The sequence below is a fragment of the Phaethon lepturus genome, unplaced genomic scaffold (genome assembly GCF_000687285.1).
Source record: "Phaethon lepturus isolate BGI_N335 unplaced genomic scaffold, ASM68728v1 scaffold1247, whole genome shotgun sequence".
Classification (NCBI taxonomy): Eukaryota; Metazoa; Chordata; class Aves; order Phaethontiformes; family Phaethontidae; genus Phaethon; species Phaethon lepturus.
Window position 1 is genome coordinate 4,253 of NW_010553792.1, and position 13,586 is coordinate 17,838.

Sequence of the window (13,586 nt, forward strand, 5' to 3'; positions counted from 1 at the left end):
AGAGGGGCTCAGGTGAAGTGAGGATTTCTTGATAGCTGCCTAAGGGATTACAAAATTGCATCACGTGTTCTTCCTAAATCTTCTCTATCTGTCTGTCCCTAATCTGATTTTGTTTTAAATCTGGCTAGTAGGCATGGTTGAGGCTGTAGATTGGAACCTGGGTTTGGCTTCAGTCTTAACTGGCAGTACTCCTGCCTTGCTGTGAGAAAGCAGGCTAATCAAACTTGCATGCATTTGTTTTAACAATACTATCTCACTGTTCTACCTGGTCTATACTTTTCTTTGTAATTCCTTGCTGCTTTTTCGTAGGGTGAGTGACCCAGTCTGACTCAAATGTAAGCTCCATAGTTTCTTCTGAGTTTCCATAATATGTGAATAGAGATGTCATTCGAGACACTTTGATATTTCTTTGGTGTGTAGACTATTTTCCTTAGTGTTGTTAAAGGTTCTTGCTTCAAATTTTTGTTTTTTGCTTTGTTTTTAGATTGCTTCACTTGAAATAAAACACTATTCTGTTGTGTCACAAGCAGCACCTTTATGGTAAATCAGAGAGAGAAGTGTGTTCCTGAGAATCTGGCTGCTGAAATGCCTTAGTTTTGCTCATGTTAGGAACTATGCGCTATCCTAATGCCAGGGCTAGTCAGCATCATAATAAATCCTGCTGGATGTATCAGATGTCAGCTGGATGTTAAAATAGAGATGCTCTCTGGATTTGGCTAACTGCAACAATTGTTCTCTTTTTTTTTTATTAGCATTTTTCAAAATCTTCATTTAATGTTTGAATAATTCATCTTACTGTACAGCTTATGTGGCTAAAAATAGAGGAATGAATGTGAATAATTTCCAGCCAAGTAAAAATTATACTAAATTAGTTTTTTCTTTTTTATTAAAAAAGCAGTTTTAAATTTCTTTTTAAACACAGTAAAACTTACATTTTTCACTAAAGTATATTTGTTGCTTTGGTATAGTCTGTCAGCAGCTAGTCCTCTGTCTTCTAATACTTGCAGAATTTTCAGTTTATGTTGTTGTTTCTCAAAACCCAGAACTTCTTTCAAGGGGACTATAAATGTTTTAATAGGCAGATTTTTTTTTTTAGTGATCTGTGCAGATGTTGTTGACATTGTTGGCTCCAGGCAATAAGTTAGGTTATTGTTTGTTTTGACTTCTATGTTAATTTGCAAGCAGCTTTCATTTAAAAAAAAAAAAAAAAGAAAATAAAGTCAATACTTTGTTTTCCTCTTATAGTCATTTGTTTCTGGAAGATGGAGAAGGTGAGTGCCTTGATAAAATGGTGTTGACCAGTTCAGCCGTTAACAAGAATATCTTTAAATAGTTTTAAATTTTTTTTTTTTAGTATCTGTCTGTAGAAAATTATCATAGTAAAGCTACATATCCTGCAGGTGAGTTCTGGAAAAAGATTATTCTTATTCCGATGGACACAGTTTCAGCTGACATAAATCAGATAGGTAAGTGTGTGTGATGGTCAGGACTGTATTTAGACAAAACAATAATAACGATCAGGTTGGTGCGTGGTTCACATTAGTGCTATAGGTTTGGATCCAGAATTACTTAGGTAGGCAGGAGACACTGTATCCAACTCCATAAAGGCAGAGTAAAGAGTAGTGAGCTGTAGGTCGGGTACGTTGCTGTGTGGGGTTCCGTTTTGGATGTTGACGTTGCTGCTGCTGTTTTCCATCTGGCAGTGAGAAGGGAAACACTGAGAAGGCGTTGGGGATGATGAAATGAGAACCAGGGGATCCACAGCTAGGCTGTCATCTTTCAGCTCCTCCCAAAGATTTCCTATAACAGAACAAAGTGGATTGATTCAACTTTCTTCATATATGCTTTTTGAAACAGTATTTTACGGGAGAAATTGGTTACTATACAGTTGTGTGTGCTGTATGTGTAGGTACTCTTAGTCACTTGTGACTGAGAAAGGAAAAATATTGTTTAGATAGTTATTATTTGTCTGTCTCAAAAATAAATTTAAATCTGGGAGAAAGCAGCATTAATTTAAGAAAATTATTTAACTTGATAGTTGGCAAGATTCTGTTGCAAATGTATCCTTATGAAGCATAACTTCTATTTGAAAAAAACCCACTAATTTTGATAGAGGAAATTGCCTCTGTTATCATTATAAGATTTGGAAGAGCTAATGGCACTTTATGGGACAAATCTGCAAATAATATTACTTTACAAATGGCCTTCTTATATTCTTGCAGTGTAGCATTCTCTGAACTGCAAACTAAATTACTGGATATGTGATTGACCTGACAAATCGAAAGATCTGAAGTATTACTTTTTTCTAACGTGCACCAAAAAGTTTTTCATGTATCTGTTGAACGTGCATATCACAGTGAGGACACTAAATAAATTACTGCAGGAGGGCTGTATTTTTCATATTCATTACTGAAGATTTCTTCAGGGAGGGTGGTGGCAGGGAGACTGTTGCTCCAAAGGTGTACCCACCACCTGCAGACTATCAAATGGGATAATACTTTGCCCTTTTGCTAGAAGTGTGTTTTTTTTGTTTTTTTTGTTTTTTTTTTTTGTGTGTGTATGATGATTTTGTTCCAAGTGCAGGCCTTGTCATGACTTCTAGGACTTCTAATTTGAGATTGGATAATTTTATAAAGAAAGAAAGAAAGTAAAAAGGTTAGATAACTGTAAATATTTTAAGATAAAGGGCAAGGACAGAGGGAAGTTGGAATAGTACCATACTGGTGAAGCATACAGAATATTCACAGTACAAATGAGCATGCTCCAGATTAACTGAGTAAAATGGAATAAGGTTCAGAGAAATGAGTGGAATGTGAGATCCATCTGCCTGAAAGAGAGAGAAGCTGAGGATTCAAAAAACTGTTGTTAATCTTAGTAAAGGAATTTGGGCATGGCAGGATTGTGGAATATTTGTGACAGTACAATGGCAAGGCAATTGCATTCGCTGAGTCATGCAGATTATTAAGACTCTGTTTTTTTGCTCTGTCTTTTAGGCTGCTTTGTGTACTACTTTTTGTCTGTGCAGGAAGGCAATTCTTGCATGTTATTTGGTGCAGCAACAGCTTTGTCATTTGGCACCCACAGGCTTTATTTCATATATGTACATATATATATACACACGCATAAACTTGGTGGGGGTTTTTTTCTTACTTTTGCATGGCAAGCTATGTTCTTAGTGTTCAAAATCCTGTCCATTCAAGATGATTCAATTATTTAACACGAAAAACTTCACTGTCAGCATTATATGCCTAAGTATTTAAGGACGTGCCTCAGAAAATGTAATTGTTGAGGGCAGAGATCATTTGAATGCCTTGTGAAGGAGTAAATAGCATTCTTTTGAGCGGAGATGTGGAAGGTGTTTGAATAAATATTGATAAAGAAAAATGTTGACACATTAATTCAATCAAAATTATTGTTCGTTGTTCCCCTCACATGATAATCCTCTTAATATGCACTAAATAGTTGTGCTTGAGTAGTTTTTGGCGGAAAATATATCTGAATTAAAAAAAAACATTCTAAATACTGTATTGCAGTGTTTAATATGAGCAGTTGTGGTCAAGAATGTCCAGGGTTTTTTAACCTCTGGATGTAAATCTGTAGCTTTCTTGGGAAACTTTTTAAAGATACAAAATTCCACATTGTGCAAAATAATGTAACCTAGTAAGCTGGTCTTTATAGCAGCGGCAAGGACAAGCAGTTAAGAAAGGACACAAATGCATCTTATGCAGGTTGGGATGCCATGTAATAAGCCTGACTCTACAAAATAAGAATGCCTTGGGATACCTACCTTGGAGATCAAAGTCAGTCAGGGATGGATTAAGAGCATCGATGTCATTGCTGAGATCTCCTTCGTGCATGAGCGTGTCCTGCATCGTCCTGGCTGTGGAATGCTCTGTCAGCATCTTCACCCCGCAGCTGGGGGGGGTCTGAGCCGGCAGTGGGGAATCCTGGGTGATGCTGGGCTGAGTTCTGAGTTCACTTTGAGCCTCCCCAGAAGGAAAGAGGGTCTGAGGGTCGGCTGACTGTTGCATTAATGTATTTGAGATTTGAGGAAAACCCTGTGGTGATGTATAGCACGCAGTTTGCTGCCCCCCGAGCAAATTTGGTAATGGGTTCTTGACGTGTAGAGCTCCTGATGCGTGGATGCTATGTAATGGCTGTGGTATGCCGGAGGAAAGAGAGGGCTCGCATAAGGAATGGGCTTGGACTGCCATCTGTCTGGAAAGGGATGCACTTGCAACGCCAGTCGGACCGCAGGACACGATTGAAGATCTCATCTTTTCACTTTTGTCGCCTATCAGAGTGTCAAGTTCTTCTACAAAACAAGAAAAAAGTCCATGACTTACTTATTTTTAGCAGAGCCTTGATCTTCACAGCTTGCAGCTAGAATTTTAGTGTTCCTCAGGAAATGGATCAGTGGAATGGCAAAAAAAAGCGCTAGCCGCTATAAGAAATTCAAAAGCCTGAGATGTTTTTCTAAATTATCATTGCCAAGTGAGTATGTAATAAATCATGTTTTTGTATTTAAAAGTTGGATACTTATCAGTTAATTTCAAATTTTAGTCTATAGTACTTATTCAGTGTTGTTTTTATCTTAAAGTCTAGTAAGATGTCAGGAGACAATCTTTTCTTGGCAAAGCTTCTTTGTGCCTATTTGGAATCACTCCTGCAAACCCAGGTCTTACTTAATTCTACTTTTTATTACTGTTGTTGTTTTGCCAATCACTTTATAACCAGGAAAAATTCTTAAATGCTTTTCTAAATCATGTATAAATTCTCTTATATGGCTTGTTACCTATTGCAAAGAAAACTGCTGGGGACCACTGTTTGATAACTAATACACTAGCATATTACTGACCTGGCTTTGCCATGCTCTTCCTTACAGCAACTGGGTCTTTCCTCTTCCATTTCTGAAGCTCCTCCTGCATCTTATCAATTTTGGCTGGATTCAGAGCCCACAAACACCCTTTCCGAGAAGAATTGCCTGACTTGTTTTCAACTTTCTCAAAGCATTTGTTCAAAGATAAGTTGTGGCGTACAGAATTCTTCCAGCCATCTGGAGCTGTCTGGAAAAACAAATCCAATCTAAGAATGGAACTTAAAATCCAAATATATTTCTCTGTTTTGACTGATGGATTATAAGAAATGCTGTTTAGATTATACTTTTTACAGTATGAAACTTGTATGTTAGAAAGAAGATACAAAAATTTCACAGTCGTGTTGTGTGGGAAGAGAGGAATCAGATAAAATAGTAACTGATCTTCTAAGCAAGAAGGTTGGCCTTGTCAGAGGGCTGCTGGATTTTTAAGAGAATTTGCACACCACAATAATGAAGTGTGTAAAGAGTTATATTCTGGAACTGTGCGCTAACAGGAGATCTGTCTTCTTAATCTATTTTGGAACACCTAGAAAAATTTCAAACAGTTCATTGAAGGACTACATGCTACTTGGACTCAAATTAAGTGTCCAGGCAGACTTCAAAAGAATTTTAGCATGCTACTGTAGGTGTAACTTTGTGTGCTAGCCAATTATATAACCAAATGGTTTAATCACAAGCCCTGTAGATGAGAGACAGGTTCCTACATCTGATCACTGCAACTTTTTGCTTTGCATTTATTTTTAACTCAGTAGTGGAAGCTGGAAGGTTTTTTAAACTGAACAATGCATATAAGTTTCATTTAAAAGATTCCTCTACTTTTATTTAGGCCGTTTCTGATCAATAAGGGAAACAAAATTCCTTCTTTTCCTTGAGGACACTTTTGCATTCAACTGCAAGAATGGAAAGAAAAGAAAACCTAGTGCAAACCCTCTGTTCATACGATTTAATTTTTACAATCTTTTTTTTTTCCCCTGATTGCTTGTAAAAGAACATTGAAAATCGATATTGCTGTAAGGGATGAAGACAGAAATACCCCAGCAAAACAGTCATGCTCAGATTCTGATGGAAAATGCCTGTTTGCTTGCTAGTCTGAAATACTGATCTTGAAGAAATGGCACTGCATCCTTTTATCGCATTATGCATTTTTCTGGTGTTTGTTTATTTGATTTCATTCATTTCTGCTTACTTTAGTCATGCAGCCAGAAGATACTGCCCATCACATTAAGGCTTGGTAAATTAGTATGTGTGTTCATATCAGAAGATTCCTATATTAAATTCCTGATGTGTCACTTCCTTGCTTTTCTTTTGGTAGGTACTGTATGATGCTATTTGTTGCATATCTAAGTAGAACTGTCTTAGCTCATTGCCACTGCACTATAATCTTAAAAAAAAAAGGAGGGGGGCAGGAAAATGACTTGCTACATAATGGTAGGAATCAACCTGAGAAACCCAATTTCCTTGTAATAGAGGCAACTGCTAGACTTCCCCGGTTATTGTAGAACCAATTAAAAAAAAAATTATAGCTTTACCTGTGTCAGTCAAATGATATTCTTTCCAAAAGGTCTGCATTTGCAGAGATGAGAAATCTCAAGAGAGAGAGACTTTAGAGCTCATTGGATTACAAAGAATGATCTTCAATGCTAGTGTATGTGGGGCCTTTTTCCTTTTTTTTTAATAGATTTTTGGATGCTTTTTCTTGTTTCCAAAAAATCCTCATCTATGTGTCATAAGAATTAAAAGAAATTCAACAACTCTGTGAAAGATGGGTGAAGTTGTCTATGTGCCACTATCAATGTGGCAAATTTTTGTTTTGTCAAACCCAAAATATTTGTAATCATAATTATTTATATCAACCACAGAGAATTATTGAACGAGAGCACAAGAAATAAATATGATTTTCCATCGTCTTTTTAAAGAGGTTAAAAATTAAAATCTCCCTTTTATGTGCATTAAGTTTCCTTTCCATTCTTATGCTTCATTAATAGGGATCCTTCTCTCATAGAAAGCCAGGTTTTTGATAGTTTCTTTAATTGATGCCTAGTGTAACAATTCCCCTAAGACCATCTTTTATAAATGGCTTTGTGTGCATTTTTGCTTTCACGTGATACATTATGACTTTTTGAACACACTTTGACAGAAATTCTGCTTTTTGTCAGGAGTGTAAAATCTGTTCTTTCCTAGCTTGTTGTGAAGGACTGTCTTGTGGGTTAAGCATTAATAGCCTTACTGAAGCATTTGAGGGTCAAATTTAATACTTCCTTTCTTCATTAAAAAAAAATGAATTGATTTTGGAAATGAAATACATGTTCTTTACTAAAAAAGACTCTCTTTTCCCTTCATAGCAGCACAGTTTCTACTCTTTTGCCCCACCTGATGTCAGCATTTCACTATTCTGTTAGCCATAGGTGAGACAACATGCATTTCTATTAAAAAAAACCCAACAGCAACAAACCAACAAAAAACCCTTTAAAACTCTTTCTGCCATAGGGTAATACAAAAGACGATGAATCAGTTTTTCTCCATTGCAGATCATGTTCAAGTTGCTTTCTGGCAGTTCCAAAAGTAAATAAAACTCTTCCTCCTAGGTAAGATGTGTATGTAGCTACTGAACAAGCTGACCTGAAAGAATATTCATGTTTCTTGCCCTGCACATGAGGCTACACATACCTCTGTCTGTATCTAGACAGGATAATTAGTGTTTCTGCTAAGCACCAGAGAAGATGGGAGTGGCATGTGTTTCTCAGAGGTTTTCAGAATGTGTGGGGGTGTAAACTATGAGATAGTTTTAGAAACTAAGAGCAAAAAGTACATGGATTTATTATGGAGACAGCTACCAAGAGTTGAACAGGTTCTTGCGTTAAACTTTATATTGCTGAGCAGTGAAGAATAGCCTTTTACCTAGATAGGCCTCGAAGGAACACTCCAGCAGCATGTTCATGTCACAATTCTGTCACCAGTTTTTTAAGTGAACATTTGATTGTCTGCTAATGAACTGAACTTTGGCTACTGAAGCTGCTTTCCCGTAGTTGGAATCTCCTTGCTACGGCTCGTTTTTGCCATTGCTGCATTCAGTGTGGTGTGGATGAAACTGTGTGGAGTCGGACATTGCAAGAGAGTATTTGCTGCTCTAAGTTCCATCAGACCACAGACCCTTCTAACCTCTTGGACCACTGGCAATAACTCCAATTAACAAGATTAAAGCTTTCTGTTAGGCTCACTAATCACTACAAAGAAAAAAAGGATGACAAGCAAAAAAATATTATTGTACAGACCCATTGATCCTGACCGCCTCTTGAAGTTTAAAGAGTTCAGTGATCTTGCAAAACCCTTTCTCTTTAAATCTAGGTCTCAAGAGAAGGGAGAGGTACATCAAAGAGTAATTCAACATTAGCTGCGTAGATGTTTTTTTTAGGACGTAGGAGTTGGATTGCTCTGTTTCAACTAGAAATGAGATTGTTGCATCATAGAAACTAAATTTGCTGTGGCAGCGAATACAGGTTAATTTGACTAGGCTTGTATCATCTAATGTCTCCCAGCAAGATTCTGTGTACACTTGTACTCTGTTTCTCTCCAACTTAAATTGTTTCCCCTCCCCCTGTTGTATCCTGCTGTTTCGTGAGTTCTGGTAGCAACAACATAATGTCCTCTGCTGATTTTTATATTACTTTATCTTGCTGAAGACTCTCCAAAAAGGGAGGGGAGAAGATACTAGCTTTTGCCATATATTGATAATTCTGTGGGCTGCTGTAAAGAACAGAGCTAGACAGGGCTTAGTGCATAGTATTTGCTTGCTTATTCTCCCCTGCTTATTTTAAGGATGTTTGGGATAGAACTATTCAATCATTTGGGTGTACTGGTAAGTAAAATGCAGAACTAAAGCTGTCACAAAATAGTGAATGTTCCAGTAGTAATCCCTGCACCATTCTTTTCCTATAATGCATATGACAGTCTCACAAATTTTTAAATTAATTAAGAAAAAATCATGAGGATCTGCAAACCTCACCCCTGCAATCCACTGCCTGTGGAACAAGCAAGTTTTGATAAGTATGAAGGGAAAAGTTTAGATTAGGTATAAAACAGTTATTTAAAGCTGTGGTAGATATATATCTACTGTACAGATGAACATATGTATACACACATCTGTATGTATACACACAGACAGACATATGAACACACACCTATCTGTACACATTTACACACAAAGTATCACAATACATGCAATACACAATAGTTACACACAATATATAGTTGAGGAAAGGATGTTTATCTCCCTAATGTTTCTGCTGTGTCAGAATAACTTTAACTTCAGGACCAGGAAGGTGACATCTGGCAGAGCCACAGTCTTGTGTCTGAGGAATTCTGTGCATGTTGGCAGCCGCAGCATTTGGTTTGTGAGCTGCCAATTAATTTTATAATTGATTGTGTTGTAAGACAGAGGAGAATTAATTTCAGTTTGGTCTGATGAATAAATGTGGACATGCCTGTAAAGCTTATTTTTAATATTCCCACCTCTGTGCTTCAAACTCATACTGTTTTTCTAGAAAACAGTAATTGGATGAGAATGTATAACTTTGCTGTACATCATATGATTTGTGCATTATGCTAAGAAGCATAGTTCTGCAAACTATCAGTTTCAGGATGTTATGGCCCAGGACCTTTTTAATAATCCTTAAGCTATTTTCCTTTGGCTTATTAATATTTCTTGCAGCTGACTAGTGGTAAATGCATGGAAAATAGAGTTAATATTCTGTTAGGGACAAAATACAAATCTTGAAATTTATTTTCATTTTGAAAATTAAAAAAAATTTACAGCTACTATGTTCACTCTATTGTCATGTGCCGTTCTACCCTTCTTCCTTTCCCTGTTTAGGTTACTGTAATTACTTAATTTCACATATGTTTAGCCTAAAAATCAGTTGTGTCCCTGTGCCGGGACAAAGTTAGAGTGCTTCAGATTTGTTTCAGTGGATTATGACCAGTCATGTTGTGATGGGATAATTCTTGAATTACGATGGTAGGTTTCTTTATTTTTTCTCCTTTCTCTTGCTTGTAACAAATAATAGAGTAGCTAGTGATTTCTTTGGAAGGAAATCTGGTGATACAGAAGTGTGATTGATCTAACAGTTCTTCCTTCATTATAATGTGTATTCGTTTTCTCTGATTACTGACATGCTCAGTTTTTTTTGGCAGGCATTATTTATCCTTAACTAGTGTCCAAAATTATTCCAAAAATTGTATCATAACATTTATTTTTAGTTATTATTAGTGTTCTTTTCTTAATATAAATGTTTGAATTGCCTTTCTGTAGCTGCTTTAAATTTTGTTTAATTGCTTCATGTTTATATGCAATAGGAAACAGGACAGACAAGCATTGCTTTAGTTTCATTTTTGGGCCTTGCTAACAGTTGCAGGTCACCTGATCTGGACTTTCAGTGAGATGTTTTTGAAGAATAGGCAATAATAAAGCTCTGCCTTGAGCAACAGCTGGCAATTCTATTGTAGCTCTTTTAAAAATCCTAACTGTACTCCTTTTGCTCTTGGATCATGTGCTGACTAATCTCTTTCCACTTGCATTCCAAGTGCAAGAGACCATTCTCTTATAGCATGGATTTAATTTCAGTAGTATCTGCTGCAAACCATATGCCCTTACCTTCACCAACATTACTGTGTAATTATGAGCTTAGTACCATTTATCACATATTATTTTTTTCTTTCTACAGTGCACGCAAGGAATGAAGTTGCCTAAGATGGATATCCCAGCTCTGCAACAGTGCAAGATAACCTTGAACCTCTGCTTCCATGTGAGTCTGGAGGTACTATTGATGGCACAGGAAGCCACAAGACCAGTTCTGCCTGTATTTAAGATCTGAGAGGAAGGAATGGATGTGTTTTTAAAAATATTTATCCTTTTTATGAGTTGTTAGTGAGGAGTGGCCACTTGTTATCTGCATAAACTAAAAGTTGGAAGAGTTCTTAATAGATTTTTGTGTTAAAGTATTACCACATGTCTTGTTCACGTTTCTGCCTAGGCCCAAAATGCTGGGTAGTTTGTGATCATGAAGGTGTATAGTGTATAACTGGTTTGATATCAATCTACTAAGAAATTATCCCTTTTCATATATTTAATCCCTTCCCTTATTCCCTCTGCTGCCAGGTAAGCTTAGAGAGAGATTTCCCCCCTCCCCATGGAACTCACCTTAAAGTAAGGAAAGTGTTCCGTCATGAAATTGTAAATCTCACTGACTGGCAAACTCCCTGTCTTGCTGTTTTTGAGTGCCATGAAGATCAGGATGCTTTAGGGAGAGAAAGAAAATTATTTTAACCTGTTCTGCTTGGCTCTTCATAAGCAGAAAAAGAGACTATTTTTCACACTAAGCTGGAGTAATTACTCTGGCTTTCACTGTCGTATCATGAATACTGATGATGCTTAAGGTTTTCACTCAGTTGTTTACAAGCAATCTCCTTACACTGCATAGCTTTTAAAGGTAATTTTCAAAGAGCATATAGAAGGTCCAGCCTGGGTTTAGAATAAAGTAATAGAAAGTGGACTCAAGACCACAGCCTTCAAACCCTGCTAGTTTGTATTTATTTAAGGTTGTGCTTGAATGCTTAAACTGGTAAACGCCACAAAGAGAATATCAAACTGACAGAAGGTATAATTAAAATTTAATTGTCTGATATACTTTGTTGGACTGCTATTTGGGGGCTAAATCTGTGTGGTGACTGGCATATCTGATATGTTTTCTAGGCATTTCCTTGCCCTAATAACTGGAGGATAAAATTAGTTTTAATATAGGTCCTGGAAAAGACAACTAAGTGTGATTAGTCTTGTGCTGATGAAATTGGCAACACCTAAGATTTTGTATTAGAGAAATGTCTAGCTTCTGTGGGGGTGATCAAGACTGTTCACACGCTTTACAACATTTCATTTCCCTCTGCCTTGGCCCCAGAGTCTGGAACATCTTGTGATTCATACAAACAGGACAGAGCACACTGGGAACAAGACAAATAAGAATAAGCATGTTATTGCAAATTATGCTGGAAATAGGCCATGGGTAAACAGTGTATTTCCTGTAACATTAGGACTTTAAAAAATATTTCATTACCTGTAGGAGTAGATGGGTTTGGGAAATAGAGGCTGCTGGGATTCTTGACTGCTTTGAGGAGCAATTCGTTGGTAAGGGTAGTGTGAAGAAGTAATATAAGTCACAGGATAGCTGCCTCCCGAGGGATACTGATGGTACAATAAAAGAGATGTTACCTGGCTTAGCAACAAGCTCTCAAAAATATTTCTTTCTTAATAACAGTATTAAACTATTTAGTTCTGGGGATATTGTCCTCTGCCAACATTTAATAGCTCTTGTGCCAAGTCAGACCTAAAGTCATTCTAGCATGGGATTGGAAAACATGAATATTACTAGTTAATGCTTAAGAAGTAGAAGAAGCAAGGCTTGTATGAGGAGGAACTCACTGATGTGTTGGCTACTACCACATCCTGTTGAAGTGTGTTCCAAATTCAAGTATGTAAAAAAAGGATTTTCTTTCATTATTGCCTGTTATGCTGCCGAGTTCTTGTGAAAAATTGGAGTAACTGTACGCTATTAGTTGTGTCCAGATAATTCATAATTTTACAGACTTAAAGCATATCTCCCTTCAGCCATCTCTTTTCCGGTTGAAGTATCTTAGTCTCTTCAGCCTCCCCTGAGCATTGCACTATGCAGACAAATAAATGAATGAACTTTATTTATATAAATTAAAAAAGAAACCACTCCAGAGTAAAGTACTTAAAACACCATAGAAAAATAAGCCTATTAAGTAAAACCACTAAAAATATAGGAAGCAACAGGAAAGTTTTGACAGAGCCTTCTTTGGTTTTGTGTGCTAGGTTTTTTTTTGGTTTTTTTAGGTGGAGAGGGATACAACAAGGCAAAAATTAAGTGTAGAAAATCTAGTCCCAAGAGTATAGCACCCAAGAGCATCCGTTCCATTTGCTGTTATCAGGAAGGCAGTAAGAAAACCAAACAACAAGTACAAAAGCTTTAGGGGACCGATGGCATCAGAATATACATTAAAGTGAATGCATTATAGAACAAGTGATGGCGTTGCATGGGTAAGGAGAGTAGCATATGAGATATTTCTTCCTCCCCAGCCTTTGGCAGCCTAGGTGGATTTTTGTATTGCCTGACTAGTGCTGAAGCTGTGAGGCTACTCAGTGTCAATGGTTCCCTCATAGTCAAGGACAAGAAACAGGCTTCTCCAAGAGGCCAGGAGTTTAAGTGCTGTTAGCCACTACCTCAAGCAGTTTCTTTTTCTCTCTTTTCTGTACCAATACCTAAAAAGAATAGCTGGGATACCTAAAATCAGATAACATTTATGCTACCCTCACCCCACCCCTAGGGACAAGCAGCAGAATGCTACCCAAGACTGACGTGCTAAGCTCTCTCTTCAAGAGATCTGTGAGCCTGTCCAGCTCTCAAGACATACTAAAGAAATGGCTGGCCTATCATGTGATCACCATGCAAGACTGAAAGCATTGAAACTGAAAAAAACTGAAAGCACTGACGTGCTAAGCTCTCTCTTCAGGAGATCTGTGAGCCTGTCCAGCTCTCAAGACATACTAAAGAAATGGCTGGCCTATCATGTGATCACCATGATAGAAATATGCCAATGGAAAAAAAAAAAAAAAAGGGGAAAGAGAGGAGATAAT

General features: G+C 37.1%; 1 protein-coding gene across 1 annotated transcript in view; it reads right to left on the reverse strand.

Moving 5' to 3' along the window:
• Positions 1–1,534: 1,534 nt before the first annotated feature.
• The window catches only part of FOXN1 (forkhead box N1), a 20,863-nt gene continuing 8,811 nt past the window's right edge, over positions 1,535–13,586 (reverse strand). Inside the window, exons 4-8 of the mRNA XM_010291620.1 lie at positions 11,986–12,113; positions 11,076–11,172; positions 4,859–5,066; positions 3,788–4,315; positions 1,535–1,800 (exon numbers count right to left, since the gene is read on the reverse strand). Coding sequence (XP_010289922.1) covers positions 1,535–1,800; positions 3,788–4,315; positions 4,859–5,066; positions 11,076–11,172; positions 11,986–12,113 — 1,227 coding nt within the window. The remainder of the gene's footprint in view (positions 1,801–3,787; positions 4,316–4,858; positions 5,067–11,075; positions 11,173–11,985; positions 12,114–13,586) is intronic.